At 41.3% G+C, this 25,807-nt stretch overlaps 1 protein-coding gene across 3 annotated transcripts in view; it reads left to right on the forward strand.

Moving 5' to 3' along the window:
• Window positions 1-24,999, forward strand: part of CATSPERE (catsper channel auxiliary subunit epsilon) — a 197,889-nt gene extending 172,890 nt beyond the window's left edge. For 2 of the 3 annotated variants that reach the window (XM_045453179.1, XM_045453178.1), the window contains 4 exons: window positions 12,542-12,628; window positions 13,733-13,890; window positions 18,145-18,198; window positions 24,551-24,999. In XM_045453179.1, the coding sequence (XP_045309135.1) occupies window positions 12,542-12,628; window positions 13,733-13,890; window positions 18,145-18,198; window positions 24,551-24,704 (453 nt within the window). In that variant the 3' untranslated portion in view covers window positions 24,705-24,999. Of the gene's footprint in view, window positions 1-12,541; window positions 12,629-12,866; window positions 13,111-13,732; window positions 13,891-18,144; window positions 18,199-24,550 lie in introns of those variants that run through there. The other variant, XR_006705997.1, reaches the window with a different exon arrangement.
• Window positions 25,000-25,807: the final 808 nt, after the last annotated feature.

A 25,807-nucleotide genomic window follows, 5' to 3' on the forward strand; every position in this document is an offset into this window, starting at 1 on the left:
GTGCCTGGGTGGCTCAGTTGTTTGAGCATCCAACTCATAATTTCAGCTCCAGGTCATGATCCCAGGGTCATGGGATCGAGCCCTGCATGGGCTCTGCACTGGGTGTGGTGCCTGCTTGAGATTCTCTCTTCCTCCTGTCCCTCTGACCCACTCAAGCCCTCCCCCACTCTCTCAGGGTGAGATGAGATGAGATGAGATGAGATACTCAGCCTCCTTGGTGACAACCCTCTCACTTTGCAGGCCTTGGCAGGAAGACCTTACCCCTCCTGGCCACCACACTTCACTCCCCTATGCAGCCTTCTATCCTGAGGGCCTCCCATCACAATGGAGCCTCCCCAGAAGTCACCAGCATTGATTCCTTCTTTTCCCCAGAGATCTCAAGCTCAAAGGCAGGGATGACTCCTTCCAAAGGAACTTTCTCATCTGTCAGAGACCTTAATGCTCCAAGAAGGAGAACCCACCCAGATAGCAGCCAAGAGACAATGAGTTCCGCCTGCTACCCCTCCAGAATGTTGCAAGAACAAACTGTCTTTCAATTATGTGGCCAAACAAATCCATCCCACCATGTTCCTCCTACACTTGTCCAGCACCCAAAATGTGATTCCTTCCCAACTACCCTCTCCCCACAGTCTCATCCCTAAACTATTCCATTCTTCTTATACCTGGGTCCAGATTCCCTGGCCCCCATTCCTCTCCACCTTCTCAAACCTTTCTAATATACCCTGGAGTTAAATGCCCCTTGACCCTTCTTCAGTAGACATTCCTCAGAGAATATAATTTTCCCTGTTTTTCTCTCAAACCAAGGGTTCTCTTTCTCTCTCCCCAAAGTACTTCAGGATAAGCTGCGGAACTAAAGCCCTCCCTAATCCACAGTATCATGGCCAGATCAATAATCCCCTCACCCTAATTCAAGTGTCATTTGTTTAAGGCCCCTGTCATCCAGGTGTCACATACCCCATCCCTGGCTGTTGCTGTCATTTGCTCAGAACTTGGTGAGTGTTCCTCATGGCCTAAAAGCAGTTACAGTTGACTCCTGACTGTGGCCAGCCATCACATGGGGCTATTGCTGGGGAGAAGCTTTCTAAATGGGCATGATGTTTCCCAGCCCTGTTTGTGTCTGGGTGGGGCCACATGACTGGTTCTCACCTCCGGGGAATGAGCAGAAGCGATATGTGTCACTGAAGTGCTAAAGAAGGGGTCGCATGAACCTCCATGCGTCCGACCTTCCTCCACATGTCAGTCTATTGCAGCAACAATTAAAGACGGAATAGATACAAGCTGGGTAAGAAGGGACCGGTGAAGGGAACCTTCAAAGAGCCACTAGACAGAAAAGCCACTCCACTGCTTGAGAAGAGTCATCCATAGGAACCCTCTCACCAGGGACATCTGCACCGGACTATGTGTGAGCAGGAATTGAACTTGAATGCGTAAAGGCCCTGAGGGTTGGGGTTTATCGTGGCACAGCTGAGCCTGCCTTGACCAATGCCAGTCCCCTTGTTATAATTACATTTACATTCAAACACTCCAGGGGCACCTGGGTGGCTCAGTCGGTTAAACGTCCAACTCTTGATTTCAGCTCAGGTTATGATCTCATAGCTTCATGAGATCAAGCCCCACATCGGGCTCTGCGCTGGCAGCGTGGAGCCTGCTTGAGATTCTCCTTCTCTCTCTGCCTCTTTCCTGCTTGCACTCTGTCTCTTTTTCTCAAAAATAAATAATAAATGAAAAACTTAGTAGATAGATTTGGAAGATGGCAGCGTAGGAGGACGCTGGGCTCACCTCATCCTGCTGATCACTTAGATTCCACCCACACCTGCCTAAATCACCCAGAAAACCGCCAGAAGACTAGCAGAATGGAGTCTCCGGAGCCAAGCGTAGACAAGAGGCCCACGGAAGAGGGTAGGAAGGGCGGAGAGGCGGTGTGCACTACACGGACAGGCGGGAGGAAGCCAGGGCAGTAGAGGGGCAGCCCGCCTGGCAAGGCAGAGCCACTGAGACTGGCTGGCAAAAGCGGAGGGGCCGGACTGCATGGGTTCTGACACCCAGTGGGACTTAACATCTGGAATGTTAAAAGTCAACAGCTCTGCTCAGAGAGCGGGAGGGCGAGAGGACACCAGGAGGGAGAGGTGTTGAGCCCTGGAAGACAGAGCTCAGCTCGGCGGGGAACAAAGGCACTGGCCAGCACCATCTCCCTCTCCCATCCCCCAGCCAAAATCCCAAAGGGAACCAGTTCCCGAACTGCTTGCGCCGCAAAAACACCCAACGACAGTGCTTCTGTGGATCCATCCCTCTGACGGGTCTGCCTCCCTCTTGGTGCTTCAGGGACCCTCCCGCAGGGGACCACCAAAGACAAAGCGAGCTGAGCCTGCCCCTCCCGCCCCTGTGCACATTGTGGATCCACCCCGGCTAATACGCCATATCCCATAGAAGCAGCACCACAAGCCTGGCAGTGTGCAAGTAGCCCAGACAGGGGCCACACCACTCCACAGTGAGTCCTGCCCCTGGGAGGCAGGAAGATAAGGTACACACCAGTCTGACTGTAGCCCCAGCAGTGGGCTGGGTACAGATGTTGGGTCTGACTGCGGCCCCACCCACCAACACAAGTTACTCCAGACAGCACAGCGGAGGTGCCCTGCAGTTGGGCGCCACCCCAGGGACTACCCAAAATGACAAAACGGAAGAATTCTCCTCAAGAGAAACTCCAGGAAGTAGCGACAGCTAACAAATTGATCAAAAACAATTTAAGCAATATAACGGAACAAGAATTTACAATAAGAGTTGAAAAATTAATTGCTGGGCTTGAAAAAAGTAGAGATGACAGCAGAGAATCTATTGCTACTGAGATCAAGAGACTGAGAAATAGTCATGAGGAGCTAAAAAATGCTATAAATGAGGTGCAAAATAAAATGGAGGCGACCGCAGCTCGGATTGAAGAGGCAGAGGAGAGAATAGGTGAATTAGAAGATAAAATTATGGAAAAAGAGGAAGCTGAGAAAAAGAGAGAAAAAAATCCAGGAGTATGAGGGGAGAATTAGAGAACTAAGTGCTGCAATCAAACAGAACAATATCCATATAATAGGAATTCCAGAAGAGGAAGAGAGAGAGAAAGGGGCTGAAGGTGTACTTGAACAAATCATAGCTGAGAACTTCCCTGATCTGGGGAAGGAAAAAGGTATTGAAATCCAAGAGGCACAGAGAACTCCCTTCAGACGTAACTTGAATCAATCTGCACAACATATCACAGTGAAAATGGCAAAATACAAGGATAAAGAGAAAAATCTGAAAGCAGCTAGGGATAAACATGCTCTAACATATAAAGGGAGACTGATAAGACTATTGACAGACCTATCTACTGAAACTTGGCAGGCCAGCAAAGAATGGCAGGAAATCTTCAATGGGATGAACAGAAAAACCATGCAGCCGAGAATCCTTTATCCAGCAAGTCTATCATTCAGAATAGAAGGAGAGATAAAGGTCTTCCCAAACAAACAAAAACTGAAGGAATTCATCATCATTAAACCAGCCCTACAAGAGATCCTAAGGGGGATTCTGTGAGTGAAATGTTGCAAGGACGACAAAGTACCAGAGACATCACTACAAGCATGAAACCTACAGACATCACAATGACTCTAAACCCATATCTTTCTATAATAACACTGAATGTAAATGGACTAAATGCTCCAACCAAAAGACGTAGGGTATCAGAATGGATAAAAAAAACAAGACCCATCTATTTGCTGTCTACAAGAGACTCATTTTAGACCTGAGGACACCTTCAGATTGAAAGTGAGGGGATGGAGAACTATCTATCATGCTACTGGAACTCAGAAGAAAGCTGGAGTAGCCAGACTTAGATCAGACAAACTAGACTTTAAACTAAAGGCTGTAACAAGAGATGAAGAAGGGAATTATATAATAATTACAAGGCCTATCCATCAGAAAGAGCTAACATTTGTAAATGTCTATGCGCCAAATACGGGAGCCCCCAAATATATAAAATAATTAATCACAAACATAAGCAACCTTATTGATAAGAATGTGGTAATTGCAGGGGACTTTAATACTCCACTTACAACAATGGATAGATCATCTAGACACAAGATCAATAAAGAAACAAGGGCCCTGAATGATACATTGGATCAGATGGACTTGACAGGTATATTTAAAACTCTGCATCCCAAAGCAACATAATATACTTTCTTCTCGAGTGCACATGGAACATTCTCCAACACAGATCACATACTGGGTCACAAAACAGCCCTTCATAAGTATACAAGAATTGAAATCATACCATGCATATTTCAGACCACAATGCTATGAAGCTTGAAATCAACCACAGGAAAAAGTCTGGAAAACCTGCAAAAGCATGGAGGTTAGAGAACACCCTACTAAAGCATGAATGTGTCAACCAGGCAATTAGAGAAGAAATTTGAAAATATATGGAAACAGGGGCGCCTGGGTGGCGCAGTCGGTTAAGCGTCCGACTTCAGCCAGGTCACGATCTCGCGGTCCGTGAGTTCGAGCCCCGCGTCGGGCTCTGGGCTGATGGCTCAGAGCCTGGAGCCTGTTTCTGATTCGGTGTCTCCCTCTCTCTCTGCCCCTCCCCCGTTCATGCTCTGTCTCTCTCTGTCCCAAAAATAAATAAACGTTGAAAAAAAAATTTAAAAAAAAAAAAAAAAAGAAAGAAAATATATGGAAACAAATGAAAATGAAAAGACAACAATACAAAAGCTTTGGGATGCAGTGAAGACAGTCCTGAGAGGAAAATACCTTGCAATCCAGGCCTATCTCAAGAAACAAGAAAAATCCCAAATACAAAATCTAACAGCACACCTAAAGGAAATAGAAGCAGAACAGCAAAGATACCCAAACCCAGCAGAAGAAGAGAAATAATAAAAATCAGAGCAGAAATAAACAATATAGAATCTAAAAAAAACTGTAGAACAGATCAATGAAACCAAGAGTTGGTTTTTTGAAAAAATAAACAAAATTGATAAACCTGTAGCCAGGCTTCTCAAAATGAAAAGGGAGATGACCCAAATAGATAAAATCAGGAATGAAAATGGAATAATTACAACCAATCCCTCAAAATACAAGCAATTATCAGGGAATACTATGAAAAATTATATGCCAACAAACTGGACAACCTGGAAGAAATGGACAAATTCCTAAACACCTACACACTTCCAAAACTCAAACAGGAAGAAATAGAAAGCTTGAATAACCAACGAAGAAATTGAATCAGTTATCAAAAATCTCCCAACAAGTAAGAGTCCAGGACCAGATGGCTTCCCAGGGGAATTCTACCAGACATTTAAAGCAGAGATAATACCTATCCTTCTCAAGCTGTTCCAAAAAATAGAAAGGGAAGGAAAACTTCCAGACTCATTCTATGAAGCCAGCATTACTTTGATTCCTAAACCAGACAGAGACACAGCAAAAAAAGAGAACTACAGGCCAATATCCCTGATGAATATGGATGCAAAAATTCTCAATAAGATACTAGCAAATCAAATTCAACAGCATATAAAAAGAATTATTCACCATGATCAAGTGGGATTCATTCCTGGGCTGCAGGGCTGGTTCAACATTTGCAAATCAATCAATGTGATACATCACATTAATAAAAGAAAAAATAAGAACCATATGATCCTGTCAATCGATGCAGAAAAAGCATTTGACAAAATTCAGCATCCTTTCTTAATAAAAACCCTCGAGAAAGTCGGGATACAAGAAACATACTTCAACATCATAAAAGCCATTTATGAAAAGCCCACAGCTAATATCATTCTCAACGGGGAAAAACTGAGAGCTTTCCCCCTGAGATCAGGAACATGACAGGGATGTCCACTCTCACCGCTGTTGTTTAACATAGTGTTGGAAGTGCTAGCATCAGCAATCAGACAACAAAAGGAAATCAAAGGCATCAAAACTGGCAAATATGAAGTTAAGCTTTCACTTTTTGAAGATGACATGATATCATACATGGAAAATCCGATAGACTCCACCAAAAGTCTGCTAGAACTGATGGATGAATTCAGCAAAGTCGCAGGATACAAAATCAATGTACAGAAATCAGTTGCATTCTTATACACTAATAATGAAGCAACAGAAAGACAAATAAAGAAACTGATCCCATTCACAATTGCATCAAGAAGCATAAAATACCTAGGAATAAACCTAACCAAAGATGTAAAAGATCTGTATGCTGAAAACTATAGAAAGCTTCTGAAGGAAATTGAAGAAGATACACAGAAATGGGAAAACATTCCATGCTCATGGATTGGAAGAATAAATATTGTTAAAATGTCAATACTACCCAAAGCTATCTACACATTCAATGCAATCCCAATCAAAATTGCATCAGCATTCTTCTTGAAGCTAGAACAAGCAATCCTAAAATTTGTATGGAACCACAAAAGGCCCCGAATAGCCAAAGTAATTTTGAAGAAGACCAAAGCAGGAGGCATCACAATCCCAGACTTTAGCCTCTACTACAAAGCTGTAATCATCAAGACAGCATGGTATTGGCACAAAAACAGACACATAGACCAAGGGAATAGAATAGAAACCCCAGAACCAGACCCACAAAAGTATGGCCAACTGATCTTTGACAAAGCAGGAAAGAATATCCAATGGAAAAAAGACAGTCTCTTTAACCAGTGGTGCTGGGAGAACTGGACGGCAACATGCAGAAGGATGAAACTAGACCACTTTCTTACACCATTCACAAAAATAAAACTCAAAATGGATAAAGGACCTGAATGTGAGACAGGAAACCATCAAAACCCTAGAGGAGAAAGCAGGAAAAAACCTCTCTGACCTCAGCCACAGCAATTTCTTACTTGACACATCCCCAAAGGCAAGGGAATTAAAAGCAAAATGAACTATTGGGACCTCATGAAGATAAAAATCTTCTGCACAGCAAAGGAAACAATCAACAAAACTAAAAGGCAACCAACGGAATGGGAAAAGATATTTGCAAATGACATATCGGACAAAGGGCTAGTATCCAAAATCTATAAAGAGCTCACCAAACTCCACGCCTGAAAAACAAATAACCCAGTGAAAAAATGGGCAGAAAACATGAATAGACACTTCTCTAAAGAAGACATCCAGATGGCCGACCGGCACATGAAAAGATGCTCCACGTCGCTCCTCATCAGGGAAACACAAATCAAAACCACACTCAGATACCACCTCACGCCAGTGGAATGGCTAAAATGAACAAACCAGGAGACTATAGATGCTGGCGAGGATGTGGAGAAACGGGAACCCTCTTGCACTGTTGCAAGAGGCTGCAAACTGGTGCAGCCACTCTGGAAAAAGTGTGGAGGTTCCTCAAAAAATTAAAAATAGACCTACCCTATGACCCAGCAATAGCACTGCTAGGAATGTACCCAAGGGACACAGGAGTGCTGATGCATAGGGGCATTTGTACCCCAATGTTTATAGCGGCACTCTCAACAACAGCCAAATTATGGAAAGAGCCTAAATGTCCATCAACTGATGAATGGATAAAGAAATTGTGGTTTACATACACAATGGAATACTATGTAGCAATGAGAAAGAATGAAATATGGCCTTTTGTAGCCACGTGGATGGAACTGGAGAGTGTTATGCTAAGTGAAATAAGCCATACAGAGAAAGACAGATACCATATGTTTTCACGCTTATGTGGATCCTGAGAAACGTAACAGAAGACCATGGGGGGAGGGGAAGGAAGAAAAAAAGGTTAGAGAAGGAGGAAGCCAAACCATAAGAGACTCTTAAAAACCTAGAACAAACTGAGGGTTGATGGGGGTGGGAGGGAAAAGAGGGTCGGTGATGGGTATTGAGGAGGGCACCTGTTGGGATGAGCACTGGGTGTGGTATGGAAACCAATTTGACAATAAATTTCATATTAAAAAAAAAAACCTTTAAATGCAAACACTGTGGTTTCTGACCTCAACCCCCAATTATCTAGCCCTGTGGTTGTTATCCCCACTGCTCCTCTACCTCTTACTTTTCCTCTCGCAGTCTAGACATCCACCATATTGAGCCCTCTGCTCTCTCCCTCTCTGCCACCCCCATATTTCCTCTTTTCCTGCCTAACTTGAGCTCCATGGTTTCGTCCTCCAGCCTCCATCTTGCCAATACCTGCAAGTCGCCTCCCCGGGTTGTTCCAATGCCCCACACGGCAACTTTGAACATCAATAATTCTGCCTTATCCATGCCTCTGAGCTGCAGATCACTTCTGGAAAAAAAAAAAAAAATGAAAACTGCACTAACTGGAATGAAGAATTTGACTATTAGGAGTGATGACTGAAAACAGAGTCATCTGGAAGAGGCATCAGAAGGAAATGCCCAGGGGCACCTGGGTGGCTCAGTCGGTTAAGCGTCCGACTTCAGCTCAGGTCACGATCTCACGGTCCGTGGGTTCGAGCCCTGCGTTGGGCTCTGGGCTGATGGCTCAGAGCCTGGAGCCTGCTTCTGATTCTGTGTCTCCCTCTCTCTCTGCCCCTCCCCCGTTCATGCTCTGTGTCTCTCTGTCTCAAAAATAAATAAACGTTAAAAAAAAAAAATTAAAAAAAAAAAAAGAAGGAAATGCCCAGAATTACGCACAGGGAGATAAGCTGATTGGAAATATAGACAAGAACATAATGGAGACTCACTGTCTACATCTAAGGAGTAGAGTCCTAAAAAGAGAGAAGAGAGAGAGTTGGGCAGAAGCAAAATTTTCCCAAACTTGAAAAAGACATCGAGGCACAGAAAAAAGTAATCTGTATCCTGAAACACTATGGTAAAATTTCTGAAATCAAAAACAAAGAGAACCTCAAAGGCAGCCAAAGCAAAAAAAAGAAAAAAAAAAAAGAGTACCTATAAGTCTTCAAGTTGATTTCTCTATAGAGATAATGCAAACCAGAAAACTTTGAGTAAAAATATCTTTAAATTGCTGAAAGAAAATAAATTCCAAATCTAAAATTTCATATGCAATGAAAATAGCCTTTAAAAATGAAAGTAAACAACAGGTAATGCTTTAAAAGACACAGGTGAAATTAACGGGAAAAATTTTAAAGTAAAAAGAAATGAACAATGGGATAAAAAGGATTTCAGACAAAGTGACAAATACTGAAGATAAGCAAAGACCCAAAAGAAATCCGTGAAAAAGAAAACCAGAACAAAGGAACAAAACCAATGCTAATCATTCAAGAAAACATCTCTCCCACCCTTGGCCAAGAAAAAAGACTTGAAGCTTCATATGGAAAGAGCATAGCATATACTCAAGAATATCAGAAAAGGGGCGCCTGGGTGACTCGGTCAGTTGGGCATCCGACTTTGACTTGGTTCGTGATCTCGCAGTTCATGGGTTCTAGCCCTACACCGGGCTCTGTGCTGACAGCTCAGAGCCTGGAGCCTGCTTCAGATTCTGTGTCCCACTCTCTCTCTGCCTCTCTCTCTCTCTCTCAAAAATAAACAAACACTAAAATATATATACATATATATATATCTATATCTAAGATATAGATATCAGAACAGCCAACCCAAGTGACCATGTAGGCAAAAAAGCAAGCAATTTACATATAAGGAAAATAAAATAAAATTAACATTTTTATAGCAATGCTTTATGCCAGGAAAAAATGGAGTAAAATATTTAAGATACTAAAGGAAAATAAATACTGAGCCAAGGATTTTATATTCAGCAAAACCAATGACTCTAGAAAAGGCACAAACTGCTATTAACATGTAAAAAAAATCAGATGATATTGTTCCCATGAGTCCTTCCTGAGTAACTTATTAAATAATAACCTTCAAACAATGACAATTAATACTAAAGAGGTATCAACATAAGAACTAGAGGAAAGCATAATATAGAGTTACTTATAAAGCTGAAGCAAAGCGAGGGTTAAAAGGGAAAGAGAATAGTATATAATGGATGTATTTTCTGACAATATAGGTATAATACAGTTATAAAATATGCTAGGAGAATGCTAAGATCATATGTCAGAGGGAAAATATAACTGTTTTCAGTAATCACAATAGCGGTGGCAATATTTGTATTAGTTATTCTGATGTTGTGAGGTATGTAATGTGAGATATTCTAAGACTATCATTCTTCATCAAGTGTTTTGGTATAAAAGCAAGGAGACACGTATGTAAAATAGAAGTTAGACAAAAAATCCTGAATTTGAATAGGACTCCATGTAAACTCGTGAGGTATTAGAAACTCATGTGATCTGGATAGAAATGTATTGTTCATAGAGAGAGAAATTTTTCCTAGGCTGTCCAGTAAAATCCCTAGAAGCATAACCAATTGGTAGAAGTATCCTCAGTACCCAGGTGGTTATCTTGAAATATTATCTCCCACTAAAAAGAACTGGAAATTCTTAAATAGCTGATTCCAAGCCTGGAGGAGGAAATGTACATGATGGGTTTGGGAGAGTTTGACATACCCGTTAGCAAGGAAGTATCAAAGACTCCTAGGGTCATGTCAAAAGTAATCAGAAGTGAACATGAAGAGGTTCCTACTGGCTGGAGAAGGGACGATCAGAGCTTCATTAAGGGTAATTACCGCAATATTGCCAAGACCCATTAAATGCATTAAACCTATGAGTTAAAACGGTTTTTTCAAAAAGATACCTTTGGAGAATGATAGAAAACCAACTCCTTGTTTTAAACACTGGCAAATAAAGACAAGGACACAAATATTTCTACTACCTTCTGCAAATGAGCCATCCCAATGGGTAACCAAATAGTAGATAAGGGGAAACATCTCTTTATAAAAGTTTTCCAGTTGAAAAATGAAAAAAAAAAAAGAGAGAGAGAGAGACAAAATTAGAATATCACCACTTTAAGCCCAAATGATAGAGGTTACTATAAACAAATTTATATTAACAAATTTGACAATGAAGAATTGGATAAAATAGACAAACGCCTTGAAAAACACAATTTACCAAAGTTTCTTGGATTCTAAGCAATAAACAGACATCTATAATCCCAGATGGCTTTCCTGATGAAGTCGACCAAATATTTAAGGAATTTTTCCCTTCAGCTTTCTAAAAACTCCGGAGTATTCAAGTGAGAAGAGCACTTCCCAACTCATTTCATGAATGCAGGACGACCCGCTGAGGACCTTAAAAGAAAAGGAAATTATGAGCCAATCTCACCCATGACCACAGATACAAGGCACCTAACCAAAACACTGGTAAATCAAACTCGGCAATATATTTAAAAATCACGCATCCCCCACCCCCCCCCCAAAAATTTTTTTTTTTTAGAAAGAAAGAAAGAAAAAGGGACGCCTGGGTGGCTCAGTCGGTTAAGCATCCGATTTCAGCTCAGGTCATGATCTCACAGTTTGTGAGTTTGAGCCCCGCGTTGGGCTCTGTGCTGACAGCTCAGAGCCTGGAGACTACTTTGGATTCTGTGTCTTCCTCTCTCCCTGCCCCTCTCCCGCTCATGCACTCTCTCTCTCTCTCTCTCTCTCTCTCTCAAAAATAAAAACATTAAAAAAAAATTTTTTTTTAAATCACGCATCCTGACAAGTTTTGTTTATTTTATAAATGAAGAGCTGGAATATCATTTGAAAATCAAAGAGAGCCACTATATTAACAGAATAAAGAACAATAAGCATGGATTATTATAATAGTTGAAAAGCCATTAGGTTAAAAAATTATTCATATGTATGTAACATTATTTTAAAAATACACCTTGGAATTCTGAGGGTCATGAGTTTAAGCTCCACATTGGGAGTGGAGCCTACTTTAAAAAAATAAAGAATAGCACCAAAATAAATCGTAGAAAATTATAAGTATATGGTAACTTCTTTAACCTAATAAAATGTAACTACAAAAAAAAATTATAGAAACTTCTTACTTAGTGGTGAAAATTTGAAAGCCTTCTTTCTGGAGCCAGGAGTGAAATGAGGGTGTCAGTCATCACCACTTCTATACAACATTGTTTCTGATCTCTGTAACAAGGCAAATGATACAATGCAAATTAATTAAAAGCATGAGAATTGGAAAGGAAGAAATAAGATGGTCATATTCACCGATAACATTACTTTTCATGTGAAACACTTAAAATAAGTGAGTTTCCCTTTTCTACAAGGTCAATATACAACTGTCGATTGTTCCCCTTTATATCAGCAAACATTTAAGGAATGAAAAAATAAATAAATATACATTTTTCAATGACATTAAATATATTAAATATTAGGAATGAATTTATATACAAAACATGTGTATATATACAAAATATACATGTGTGCGCAGTTTTTTATTAAGTTTTTTATTTTAATTCCAGTAGAGTCAACCTACGGCATTATATTTGCTTCAGGTGCACAATATAGTGACTCAACAGTTCCATCCTGGTCATCACGAGAACACTCCTTCATTCCCATGACCTGTTTCATCCATCTCCCCCACCCACCTCCATTCTGGTGACCATCATTGTGTTCTCCACAGTTAAAAGTAGATTTCTTGGTTTCTCTCTCTCTCTCTTTTTTTCCTTTGCTCATTTGTTTGTCTCTTAACTTCCTATATGTACAATTATTTGACAGAGTGGTTGTTTAAATGAAGCCCAGACATGGAACTCAATGATTGAGCTTAACAAGCACCTCCCACTAGAAGAAGTCTGGGGACCTGAGGTAAGGAAATTATTACCCAGAAAACTTTATTTGTAATAACTAAATTGGCATTTCAGCATTAACAAAAGCTTGATGGAAACATTCTGGATTTAAATTTGTTTCTGCAACTCACATCCAATTTTTCTATTGCATTAGTATTATGATTTCAAAAGTGCTTCATCTTATTCCTGTTTGATCTTCCATTGTTCCTGTGTTACCAACAATTTTAACTTTTTTCTGCTGAAACCTGTGTTTGCAGATTTATTAAATACCTGACAAACACGCTGAAGCATTGAGAGTAAGTCTTTCTAAAGAACACCTGAAGTTTCAATTTTTGTACAACGAAAAGACCACTTCTGAATGCCAACTATCAGTCCCATACTATAATATTTTCCATTTTTTCAATCGAACTTTCTTGAATTGAAATTAATTTATGTTATATGGAAAATCAAATCATATCTCATGAATAAAAGGGACCTATACAGTACCTGAGCCTGTAAAATGTAAGTCCTACAACAGAAATGTTACTTTACTTCTATATCAGAATCTGTGCATGTCAAGACAGAGATATATATACAAAAAATGTGTATTATCCTCTATATTCCCAGCTCTAAGCATTCCACTTTCCATCCACCACTCCCAACTCTTCCAGCAACATAACCCTAGAACCTTGACTGTGACAATCCTTTGGACAATCCTTCAACCTCAAAATGACCTTCAATCCAGTGACCCCACCACCCTCACCCCACCCCCAGGTTCTCTTGCTCTTTATTCAGCTTAAATTCCATGGTCAATAATTCTATCACTCTGTTGATATGTACCCTGAATTCCCTCCTTCCTCACACTTCTTCAGACTTGTGTGGCTAAATCACAACCCTCATTAAATCCAACTGTCCACCTTGACATCTGACTGGTGGTTGGAGGAAGACATACCCATGCTGACTGGTTTCACTTTAATTTCATGATTAAAACCATCCCTTAATACTGCCCAACAAACATAAGTGTATTTCTCCAGATCATTCCCTTCTCCCCTCTAGCTATCACATACTTTCTCCTCTCTCCTATCTGTAACACCTCTTCCCCTAGAAAACGACCCTAAGGTTTTTGTCTTTGTTTCCTGTTCAGAACTATAAACACTGTTTTTCTTATGCTATTGGAAAACCGGGAGACTTGAATCAACCGTATGAGATTATCAACAAGTCTAACTATAACCATTTAGTTTGGCCCGTAGACCATTCTGGAATGTATGTGTTTCGTGTGAAGATCCTGGATCCAAACTATAGGTGAATATAAATATTTTATTATAATAGTTTTAGCATATATTTAAAGGGATAATCATGGGATTGAATAAAATTTCTACTCCACTCTACAAAGTCCAATAAATGAGTTACACTAAAACATGACAACGTCATATAAGGCAAGAGGGAACCCAAAAAGATATATGCACCCCCATGTTCATGACAGCATTATTTATAATAGCCAAGGCGTGGAGGGAGACTAAGTGCCCATTAATGAGTGAATGATCAAGAAAATGTGGTATATATAAGTATAGAATGGAGTATTATTCAGCCATAAAAAGGAAGGAAATCCTCTACCTCAAGAAGGAGGAAAAATCTCAAATAAACAACTTAACTTTACACTTCATAGGACTAGAAAAAAAAGGAAGGCCCAGAGTTAGTAAATGGAAGGAAATAACAAAGATCAGAGCGGAAATAGAGACTAAAAAGACAGTAGAAACTAAGAGTTGGTTTTTGAAAAGGTAAACAAAACAGACAAAATTTTTGCTAGATTCAATAGGAAAAAAGAGAGAGGACTCAAATAAAATTGGAAATGAAAGAGAAGTTACAACTGATACCAAAGGAATACATAGGATCATAAGAACTACTATAAGCAATTATATGCCAACAAGTTAGACAACCTAGAAGAAATGGGTAAACTCTTAGAAACATACAACCTACCAAGACTGAATCATGAAGAAAATGGAAAATCAGGGGCACCTGGGTGGCTCAGTCGGTTGAGTATCTGTTTAAGTCCAGCTCAGGTCATGATCCCAGGGTGGTGTTATCAGGCCCTATGTCTCACTCTGCCCTGAGCATGGGACCTGTTTGGGATTCTCTCTCTCTCCCTTTGCACCTCTCCTCCTCTCTCTCTCTCTCTCTCTCTCTCTCAAATAAAAAAAAAAAAAGGAAAATCTGATTAGACTGACTACTAGTAAGGAGAGTGAATCAGTAAGAAAAAAAACTCTCAACAAAAGTCCAAGACCAGATGGCTTCACTGGTAAATTCTACCAAACATTTAAAGAACATCTAACCTCCTCAAACTCTTCTGAAAAATGCAAGAGAAAAGAATGTTTCTAAACCCATTTTATGAGGCCAACATTACTAGTACCAAAACCAGACAAAGATACCACGAGAAAAGAAAATTATAGGTCATTATCCTTGATGAACATAGATACAAAAATCCTCAAGGAAATATTACCAAACCAAATTCAACAATACATTTAAAAAGGACCATATACTATGATCGAGTGGATTTATCCCAGGGATACAAGGATGATTTGATATCTGCAAATTAATCAGTATGATACACATTAACAAAACGAAGGATAAAAAACATATGATGATCTCACTAGATGCATAAAAGCATTTGACAAAATCCAACATTAATTTATTATTTAAAAAAAAAAAACTCTCAACAAAGTGGAGAAGGAACATACCTCAACATAATAAAGGCCATATATGACAAGTCCATGGTTAGCATCATACTGAATGCTGAGAAGCTGAAAGCCTTTCCCCTAAGATCAAGAACAAAGATGAGAGACAGAGATGCCCACTTTTAGTTTTGTTCCACATAGAATTGGAAGTCCTATCCAGAGCAATTAGGCAAGAAAAAGAAATAAAAGGCATACAAATCAGAAAGGAAGAAGCAAAATGTTCACTATTTGCAGTTGACATGATATTATATCTGGAAAACCCTAAAGACTCCACCCAAAAAAAAACCTGTTAGAACTAATGAACAAAGTCAGTAATGTGGCAGGAAACAAAATGAATATATAAAAATCAGTTATGTTTCTATATACTAATAATGAACTATGAGGCAGAGAAATTAAGAAAATCTCATTTACAATTGCATCAAAAAGAACAAAATACCTAGGAATAAATTTTTTAAAAAAAATTTTTAACGTTTATTTATTTTTTGAGACACAGAGACCAAGCATGAGTCGGGGAGGGGCAGAGAGCGAGGCAGTCACGGATTCCGAAGCAGGCTCCAGGCTCCGAGGTGTCAGCACAGAGCCCAACATGGGGCTCAAACTCACGAACTGCGAGATCATGACCTGAGCCGAAGTCGGATGTTCAAACGACTGAGCCACCCAGGCACCCCTCCTAGGAATAAATTTAACCAAAGAGTTGAAAGACCTAGACACTCAACTCTTTGGCTAAATTTTTATAAGACAATGATGAAAGAAATTGTAGAAGGCACCAATAAATGGAAACATATTCCATGCTCATGGATTGGAATAATTAATATTGTTAAAATACCCAAAGCAAACTACAGATTCAATGCAATCCCTATCAAAATTCCAATAGCATTCTTCACAGAATGAGGACAATCCTAAAATTTATATGGAATGGAATGACAACAGACCCCAAATAGCCAAAGTCATCTTGAAAAAAAAGAATAAAGTGAGAGGCATCACCCTTCCTGATTTCAAACTATCCTACAAAGCTATAGTAATCAAAACTGTATGGTCCTGGCATAAAAACAGACACATACATCAACGGACAGAATAGAGAGGACAGAAAAAACCCACACATATATAGTCAATTAATTTATTATAAAGGAGCCAAGAATATGCAGCAGGGAGGAAGACAGTCTCTTCAATAAATGGTGCTGGGAAAACTGGACAGCTACATGCAAAGGAATGAAATTAGACCCCTGTCTCACACCATACACAAAAATTAACTCAAAATGGATTAAAGACATGAATGTAAGGCCTTATCCCATAAAACTGGGAGAAAACATAGGTAGAAAGCTCCTTGACTTCAGTCCTGGCCATGATTTTTTGAATCTGACACCAAAAAAAAAAACAAAAAAAAAACAAAAAAAACAGCAAAAAGAAACAAGTGGGACTACGCCAAACTAAAAAGCTTCTACACAGCAAAGGAAGCCATCAACAAAATGAAAAGACAACCTGTGGAAATCACACACCCAATAAGGGGTTAATCTGCAAAATATACAAAGAATTCATATAACGCAATACGAAAACAAACAATCCATTTAAAAACTAGGCTGAAGATCTGAATAGACATTTTTCCAAGACATATAGATGGCCAATAGGCATGTGAAAAATGTGCTCGACGTCACTCATCATCAAGGAAATGCAAATCAAAAGAGCAACAAGATATCACCTCACACCTGTTCAAATGGCTGTTCTCAAAAAGACAAGAGATAACAAGTATTGGCAACGATGTGGGAAAAAGGGGATCCTGTGCACTATTGGTGGGCATGTGAATTGCTGTAGCCACTATGGAAAACACTATGGAGTTTCCTCAAAAAGCTAAAAATAGAACTACCATGTGATCCAGCAGTTCCTCTCCTGGGTATTTACCCAAAGAAAATGAAAGCGCTAATTTGAAAAGATTCACCCTCCTGATCATTGCGACATTATTTACAGTAGCCAAGACATGGAAATGATGTATGTGTCCATCAATGGATGAATGGATAAAGAAGATGTGGTATATAAATACAATGGAATATTACTCGGCCATAAAAAGAGAAGGAAATCTTTCCATTTGCTACAACATGGATGGACCTTGAAGGCTAGAATCTACTTTGGCTCGAAACCGAATTTTGCCACTGATAGATATGCCTCCTTAAGCAAATTGTTTAGTCTCTGAGCTTATTCCTTTATTTGTCGAATGAGTCTATAATTCCTCTCTTAATAGTATTCTGAGGATCAAATGAAAGGCCTGGGTAAAAATCCCTAATTTTGCTCAATCATTCCTTTCTTCTCTCTTCTCCCACATGAAGATAGGTGCAGTCGTATCATTAATGTTGATTTAGCTCTACTCTATCTCTTTCCAAGAAATAGGCTACATTATTAACTTTAGAAGTTAATAACACAGTTCCATATGTCTAGTTCCTCACATTCTTAGCTTCTTGAAAGAGTCAACCTACATCAGGTGAACGTCACAGGCTCTTCGATCAGTAAAACATTATTATTATTATTATTATTATTATTATTATTATTATTATTGCTGTTGCCTTGGGACCCACCATCAAAACGATACAAAGCTGTTAAGAGGACCATGAAATCGCACTGACAAGCTCTGAGAAATTATACAGCAAGCAGGCCAAGTCACACGTATGGAAAAATCATCATGGCTGTCATACAAATGCATCTAGTCTCTCCATTAACGAGAAATTGACACCTTAATTAGGATTATACATGATTTGATCATTACCGTAAAGATTTGGAGGGAGTCTTAACATATTGCACTTAATTTCATCTTTAATATTATTTTTCTGATTTGCAGTTTCTGTAACCTAACAACTATCTTTGCAATAGAGACCTTTGGAATGATTCCCAGGTAATGCCCGCGCCTAATCAGATTTTAATGAGGGAAGTTGTAAAAGACAAGGGTGGCAGCTAAAAAAAGGAAAAACCCCTCTCCCCCATTTCCCTGGGACCCTAATACTTCTGCCCTATATGTGATACCCTAAAATTGTATGTATCAATCATCCCAGGGATGCGTCTGGAAGGAGTTTCTGAGAATTGTTACTGCAGCTGGGGGTCCCCTTTTGTTCCATCCCCCAGTGCCTGCTGTCTTCCCATCCAACGTGTCTTTCAACCCCACGTAAGGGCCAGACTGTAGGCTGCAGTGGTGGAGACTGGGAGCAGACACTGGCTGTGCCCCCAATGACCCCAGGTCCGCCCTTGACCACTGACCATCATTCTTATGCATCCGGGAAACAGGTAGCGAAGGCATTTTCCTGGACCCAACATGAGTTTCCCAGGAGGGCAGAGTAAGGAGTCTTCATGCTCACCCTGGGGTCACAAATGACTTTGCGTCTCTGTCCTGGGCCTGGTTTTTGTAAAATGTTAAACAAAAATGGAAGACAAACAATTAAGTTACTTATGGCCCTACTTCAAACATTACTGACTCCTTGATGTTTTGTACCAACGGGAGATCAATAGTGTGAATAACCTACAAATGAGATGAGCCATGTGTTATTTCGAAGTGACTTTGGGAAACATGTATAGCGTTTGGCAGTGACTTCCCTTCCTAATGAGGATTCGATTGGTATGTTTGATTTCGATGAATATTAATAACATCCGTCCACCCAAGTATCCACCATCAGAAGGGGGCATTGGTGAGTTGGAGAGGACAGAAGACAGTGAAGGAGGATTTCACCCAGTCGCCCCAGCTCACCTCCTAGTAGCTGGGATTTTAGCAGCCAGGGCATATGGTGCAGCCTAGGGAACAGTCTGTAGGTTAGTGACCGCAGCTTAGTCTCTATTACACCTGAGCCCTGAAGGGGGGCGGCAGAGGAGAGAAGGGGTTAGCTGGTGGTGGACATTTTCCTAGCGAGAAAGCCCTTTTCATGAGCAAACAGTGGCTGAAGACCAGCCTGTAGGAGGCAGACATTTAGTGCTCCCTTGCCTTTTGGCCCAGTGCTCAACCACTTCCCCAGATTTTCCACTGGGTCCTTTGGAGTTGCTACCATTTAACCAGCAAACTCACCTAAAACCTCAACCATCCTCTGAGCTCCCCCCTCTTATCTCCCTCTCCCCCGCCCCCAGGACACTGCTTCACCTTCAGCCCTCTAGAGTGCTGGCTGTTTATTTCCCAACGACCCCCAGGTGCCTCGCAGCGCCATTACCACTGTCGGATCATTATTTATCCCGGTTCTTCTAAAACAAAACTAAAGCGTATCTTTTTCAACACCCACCCTTTGAGGCTCATGGCATCCTCTGTACCTCCGTCCTTTCTCTGTGTTGCCGCATCCTCCCCAAAGTCCCCTCCACTCATTGATGACCTTGGCCCTGCCACGCTGTTTCCACCTCCATATCAGTCCCCACCATCTGTGCCCACACGGCTAACCCTGCCAACATCAAGGCCTTTCCTCATCCTGAGTGTCCTCTTCCTCTGCTGTGTTTCCACCACCCACTCCCATAGTCACACTGCGGACACTGGCATTACTGTCAGAATGTCTCTGCTTCCCGAAGCATCCGCTCAGACATCCCATTCTCTGACCTTCCAGCTTGCTACTCCAGCTATACTCACCACAGCTCTTCATTGTTCCCATTGGGACCTCCACTTCTACTTTCAATTTCTCCTTTTTTATTTAGTATCTTCTTACACTTTATTCCTTCAGTAGCACTAGTATCTCCTTACCTTTCTGGAATTTAGCGCCCCACAGCGCTCTGTGATTACACCTGAACGGCCAAGTGTTGGTAAAGAAAGTGACACAACAGGGCAGATTAATCACCGACTTCATGTAGGTCACCAACACTACCTGAGAATCTTCTTATCTTTCTCTGGCCAACCAACGTCTCTACTCTCCATAACGACCTCGGACCTTATCTAATTAGCTTCCTCCTTGGACCATCTTTACTTAACAACCATCAGATGAGCTTGTCTCCACCGTTCCAGGGAAATTAGAAGCCAGCACCCGGGAACACTCCTGATTCCTGATTCCAAACATATAAATCTGCAAACACCTATATCCGTTCTCTCCTTTTCCCATCCTGTTACAGTTAAAGAAATTTTATTCCTCCTCTTTAATTCTTCCTCTTGTGCTTTGAACCCTCTTACTTTCTAAGGAAACTTCCAAATCCATTATTTCTTCTCTCTTTTATATATTAAACTTTGCCTCTCAACTAGATCCTCCTCGTAGGCTTTTAAGCACCCCCAAGTTTTTAATTTAAATAAATTGATAAAACCTTGGGGTGCCTGGGTGGCTCAGGTGGTTAAGCCAAGGTCTGTTTCTTGAGTTTTCTCTTGTTCTTTTGTTTGGAACAAATTTCTTCCATTTCTTCATTTCCTTTGACTGCGTTGGCTTCTTACTTAGAGAAGACAGCCTCTTTTCAATAGTCTTGTAGGATTGGTCTCAGGGAGGAGATGAACCTTATTGTTCAGTCTGGCCCTAGCTGTTGGTTGTCTCTCAAACCTTTGACTGTCCAAGATGCTTTCTTTAAATATTTTTTTTTAATGTTTATTTTTGAGACAGAGACAGAACATGAGTGGGGAAAGGGACAGAGAGAGAGAGAGAGAGAGAGAGAGAGAGAGAATCCGAAGTAGGCTCCAGGCTCTGAGCTGTCAGCACAGAGCCCAATGCGGGGCCCAAACCCACCAATTGTGAGCTCATGACCTGAGCCCAAGTGAGACGCTTAATTGACTGAGCCACCCAGGTGCCCCTATCCGAGGTGCCTTCTTAATTCTGAGTGTTTTCTAATAGTTGAGGGTGTGCCAAGACCTGTCAGCCTCCCAAAGAAGAAGACCTCAGTCAGCACCTGGATGCAAGCTGATTGGAAGCTGGACACATAGGCAGTGGCTTTTCAAGTATGCAAATAGACCTCTTTCAGGGAAAAGACTGGGAGATGGATGTTCCTGTCTGTTCCCTCTGTGCCAAGTCCTGGGTTAATCCCAGCTAAATGGAGTTTGTCACACTCCTATAGGACTAGTGAATATAAGTTCTCCTGACCACCAGAGTCAGGCGATAAAGGGGGTGTCCCCTGCATGGCAGCCATAGAAGCTGGGCCACCGGTCATGTGCAGAAGCTCCTTTCAGAGAGATACCAGTGGTCGAAGGAGAAGCAGAGAGAACGTTAAGATGGCACTTGCCATGCTCCCAAGTGTCTGGAAAGGATTTCAGTTAGTCCCTTGATGTGCGTTAAATCAGGAGCCTGAACCCCAGACCATAACTTGTAAGATAAGCAAATAGACCTCTTGGTGGAAAGACGAGGAGATGGGCATTTCAATCTGCTCTCTCTGGGCTAAGAGTTGAGGGGGGCTTAGCTCCTGCAAGTGCTCAGGATCCCTTTTGTCCCTTTTGTGGGTCTCATAGATACAAGTCCGGTTGGCTCTCAGAGCTAAGTGTTTGGGGGGCCTGTCCCTCAGGTGGAACTCTTGTAGATTGAGACTCTAGATGTTGGGTCCAAACCCTTCAGGCTTCAGGGACAAGCTCCTGGTTGTGTGTTGCTGTGCTGGGTATGGGGTTTATGGTCAGATTATGTTCTAGTCACTCCTACCCATTTCGATGTGGGTGGATTTTTTCTCATTCACCCAATGTGTAGATGTTGCTCAGCTAGTTTCTGGATTTCTTTTGGAGAGAACTGTTCCTCAGATAGCTGTGGCATGGGTGTGATGGTGGAAGGAGGTGAGTTCAAGAGCCTCCTATGTCACCATCTTGAACCGGAACTGGCCTGCACGGAACCTGATATTTACCAGCCTTCATCTTATTTCCTGTTTCATCAGTGTTGACTCTTCCTTTGACTGCTGTATTGCTTTATGGGTTTTCCTAAACTTCTATAGCCAGTCTCTCTCAAGTAAAGAGAGCCTCAACCTCCTTCACCAGCCAATAAATGTTGACTTTGCCCAGGGCTCAGCCCTGGTCACGTGAGCTTCTCATTCTGGCAAGCTCAGCCATACTCATGGCTTCAGTAAGCATCTATCTATATACGCATGACTCCCAAATCACATCTCTGGCCTGTCCAGGGCCAAAGATCCTACCATCTACTTAACGTCTTGTTTTAGATGTCTCAAAGACTGGTCAAACTGGACACGTCCAAAAGTGATCTCGTGATCTTATCACCCGTTCCCTTACCCCATTATTTGTCCCACTCTAAAAACGATCTGTTGGGGTAATTGCATACATCCCTGCAGGTTGTCTCTGCACAGCTCCAAGAGAATCCATTCACATGGGCTATAATATGAATGGTGCCTTCAGGAGATGAACAGTACAGCAACCCTGTGCTCCTGTGTTCCTTCTCTCAGGAAATAGCACATTGAAGTGTACAAGCCAAACATCTACAAGTCAAAAAGAAAAAATAAATAAGTAAATAAAATACCAAAAACACAAAAACAAAAACGAAAAACCAAAAAACCTAGGGCTCACGTTCATTTCTCTATTTCCCCCAGCTCATCCAGTCACTGATTCTCATTCATTCAATCTCCTGAACCGCCCTTTAATGAGCCCGCTTCCCACCAAGCCTATCGCCACCTCTCCAATCCAAGCTACCATGATCTCAGATGGGAACAGCTGCAGTAGACACCTAACACATCTTGCCTCATTCAGTTCTATTTTCTTCTAGTTCATTTCCTTCGCTGGGGCCAAAGTGATCTTTTCAAATGCTAATTTTATAGCCTGAAACCCTTAGGTTTTTTTTTTTCCTTAAAATGGTAACTCCACAACAAGGCTTACAAGACCTACCATGATCTGGCCCCCATCTCCTTTGCCAATCTCATCTTGCATTATGCTCCCGCCATCTTCTCTGCTCTAGACCCACCGACCTTCTTTCAGTTCCCAACTTTCTCCATACTCTGTCCTGAAACAGGAACTTCACAGGTGCGATTTCTTCCATCTGGCAACTCTTGCTTACCTCTTTCCTACTTAACTTTACCAACTACGTTTCCGTTTAATTCTTCATAGTTTAGGATAATTATATTTTCCCTAAAATGGAGGCATTTCTTGACCCTATCACCAGGTTAAATCCTGCTATAGTAAGCTTTCATTGTGTTGTATCTCTCTCCTACTTAGTTCTTATCGCAAATAAAATTTTCTATTTATTTTCTCATCACTGATTAATGATTATGTCCCCACTTGAATGTAAGCTCTCTAAGGATGGGGACCATGTCTATTCTTACTTATCATTGTTTATCCAGGTACTACCACAGGACCTGGCTCATATCAGGTAATTTATTGAGTCAGTTAATTAACTTCCTCCAAGAAGGAAACCATTCACTGGAGTCAGATTAAGCTCGTATCCATATAGAAGGAAGGTCTGAGTAAGGAGGGACCTGGGGAAACTTTAACACTGCAAATAAATAATTATGGCTTAAAAAGGAACCAAAAACTGAAGTCAGATAACAGGACACCAAATGGAAAAGAGCACAGTGTTTGGCTCAAGCAATAAATCCGCCCTGATGGGAGGCACCCATGCAGAGTCCCAGGTGAAGAGGCCTGGTACCCAGAGGAAAGTAGCAGAGAGAGAGAGAGAGAGAGAGAGAGAGAACAAGAATGAGCAGGGGAGGGGCAGAGAGAGAGGGAGACACAGAATCCAAAGCAGGCTCCAGGCTCTGAACTGACAGCACAGAGCCTGACGCAGGGCTCGAACTCACGGACCTGAGCCAAAGTCAGATGCTTAATGGACTGAGTCACCCAGGCGCCCCAATTTATTTTTATTTTTTGAGAGACAGCATGAGCAGGGGAGGGGCAGAGGGAGAGAGAGAGAGAGAGAGAGAGAGAGAGAGAGAATCCCAAGCAGGCTCCAGGCTCCATCCCACAACCCTGAGATCATGACCCAAGCCAAAGTCAAGAGTCAGACGCCCAGGTGTTCCCCGCCCCCACTGCGGGGCATTTTTATCCAGGGAGCCCATTCTAACGCTCCTAATCCTATTCCCACCAGTACTCTGTTCAAAGGTCACCACCACTGGAAAGCCTTCCAGATGTCTGCCCTCCCACTCCCGCCCCCCCCCCCCCCCCCCCAGCGAATTTCATGTTTCTTTCTCTCATTCACCACACTCTCTGTTTTCCTCCCTGGTTCACCTTGAACACTAAGAGGCAAACGTCCTGAGGGTAGACAGGCTGTCTTACTAATCTCTGTTTGCTGTCAGTGGCATAGGAACTAGCCATTCAAACGTTGTCTGACTAAATAAATTCACAACCAAAGTGAATGATGACTTCTAATGGACTGGTTTTTCTTCTGTTCTTGTTTCAGTCCCAGTGGCTACCTGGTTGCTGCTTTCCTCTTTGTTCTGATGCTACTGTTCTTCAGTATTCTAGTTTTGAGCTATTTCCATTACATGAGGATCTATAAACAATGTATTTACGAAACACTTAACAAATATGAAAGAACACCAAAGAATAATTAGGAGGAACCAAAGTTTGTACAGTAGGGATGTATATATATTTATGTAGAGAGAGCATGTATATATACTTACATTGCAAGTGTGCGTGTGACCAAGACGTACAAAGCACATAGTATGTATCATCAAATTGAAGCTCCGAAGAATGTTTTTGAATTGCCCCAAGACAAATATCCTCATATCCGTTGTATATTACAAAATTAACGTTAAGGTGTTTGCACTTACCTCAAGGTACTCTATATGCTCTTCTATGGTGTTCTAAAAAATTAAAATGAAGCTAACTTTGGCTGTTAAAATCCTTCCTAAGAATGTGAGTAAATTTTTTGAAAGTGTATAAACGTGTCAAATATTATTTTGCGTGAAACTGCTCATATGAAACCTTAGATGGCTATAGTTCGCTTATGCACAAAAGGCTTAATGTGTCCTAAATGATCTGCCTTCAGCGTATTCCAGAAGTTTTTCTAGCAGTAGAGTCACACATGAAATGTACAACTTGTTATATTGAAAACAAGGAGCGGATGCTCTAAGTTTTAATTTTAAGTTTTAAAGTGCGATTTTCATGTTCAACATAAGCTGCTTAATTTGCCCAAGGGTCACCACAGCTTTCAAACAATCAGTATTTCTAGCAGTCAGAGTTCAACTACAGAAGCAGAACTTGTGGGAAGCGCGTGTGTGTAAAGCAATTTGTTTAAAAGAATTGGCTTATGCAGTTGCGGAGGCTAGCTACACGAGAATGAAATCAACAGCACGGACATCAAGAATAGAGGATCACAGGGGCGCCGGGGTGGCTCAGTCGGTTAAGGAATTGACTTCAACCAGGTCATGATCTCATGGTTCATGGGTTCAAGCCCCGAATCGGGATCTGTGCTGACAAGCTTGGAGCCTGGAGCCTGCTTCAGATTCTGTGTCTGCCGCTCTCTCTCTCTGCCCCTCCCCCCCCCTCAAAAAATGAATAAACATTAAAAAAAATAAAAACAGAAAAAAGAATAGAGGCTCACAAAGACTAGAAGATCTTGAGATGGAACCCCAGGGGCAGATCAAAGCTGCTGTCCACAGTTGGAATTTCTTATTTTACTAAAATCAAGAACAAGACAGGGATACCTGCTATT

This window comes from Leopardus geoffroyi, chromosome C3 (genome assembly GCF_018350155.1).
Source record: "Leopardus geoffroyi isolate Oge1 chromosome C3, O.geoffroyi_Oge1_pat1.0, whole genome shotgun sequence".
Taxonomy (NCBI): domain Eukaryota; kingdom Metazoa; phylum Chordata; class Mammalia; order Carnivora; family Felidae; genus Leopardus; species Leopardus geoffroyi.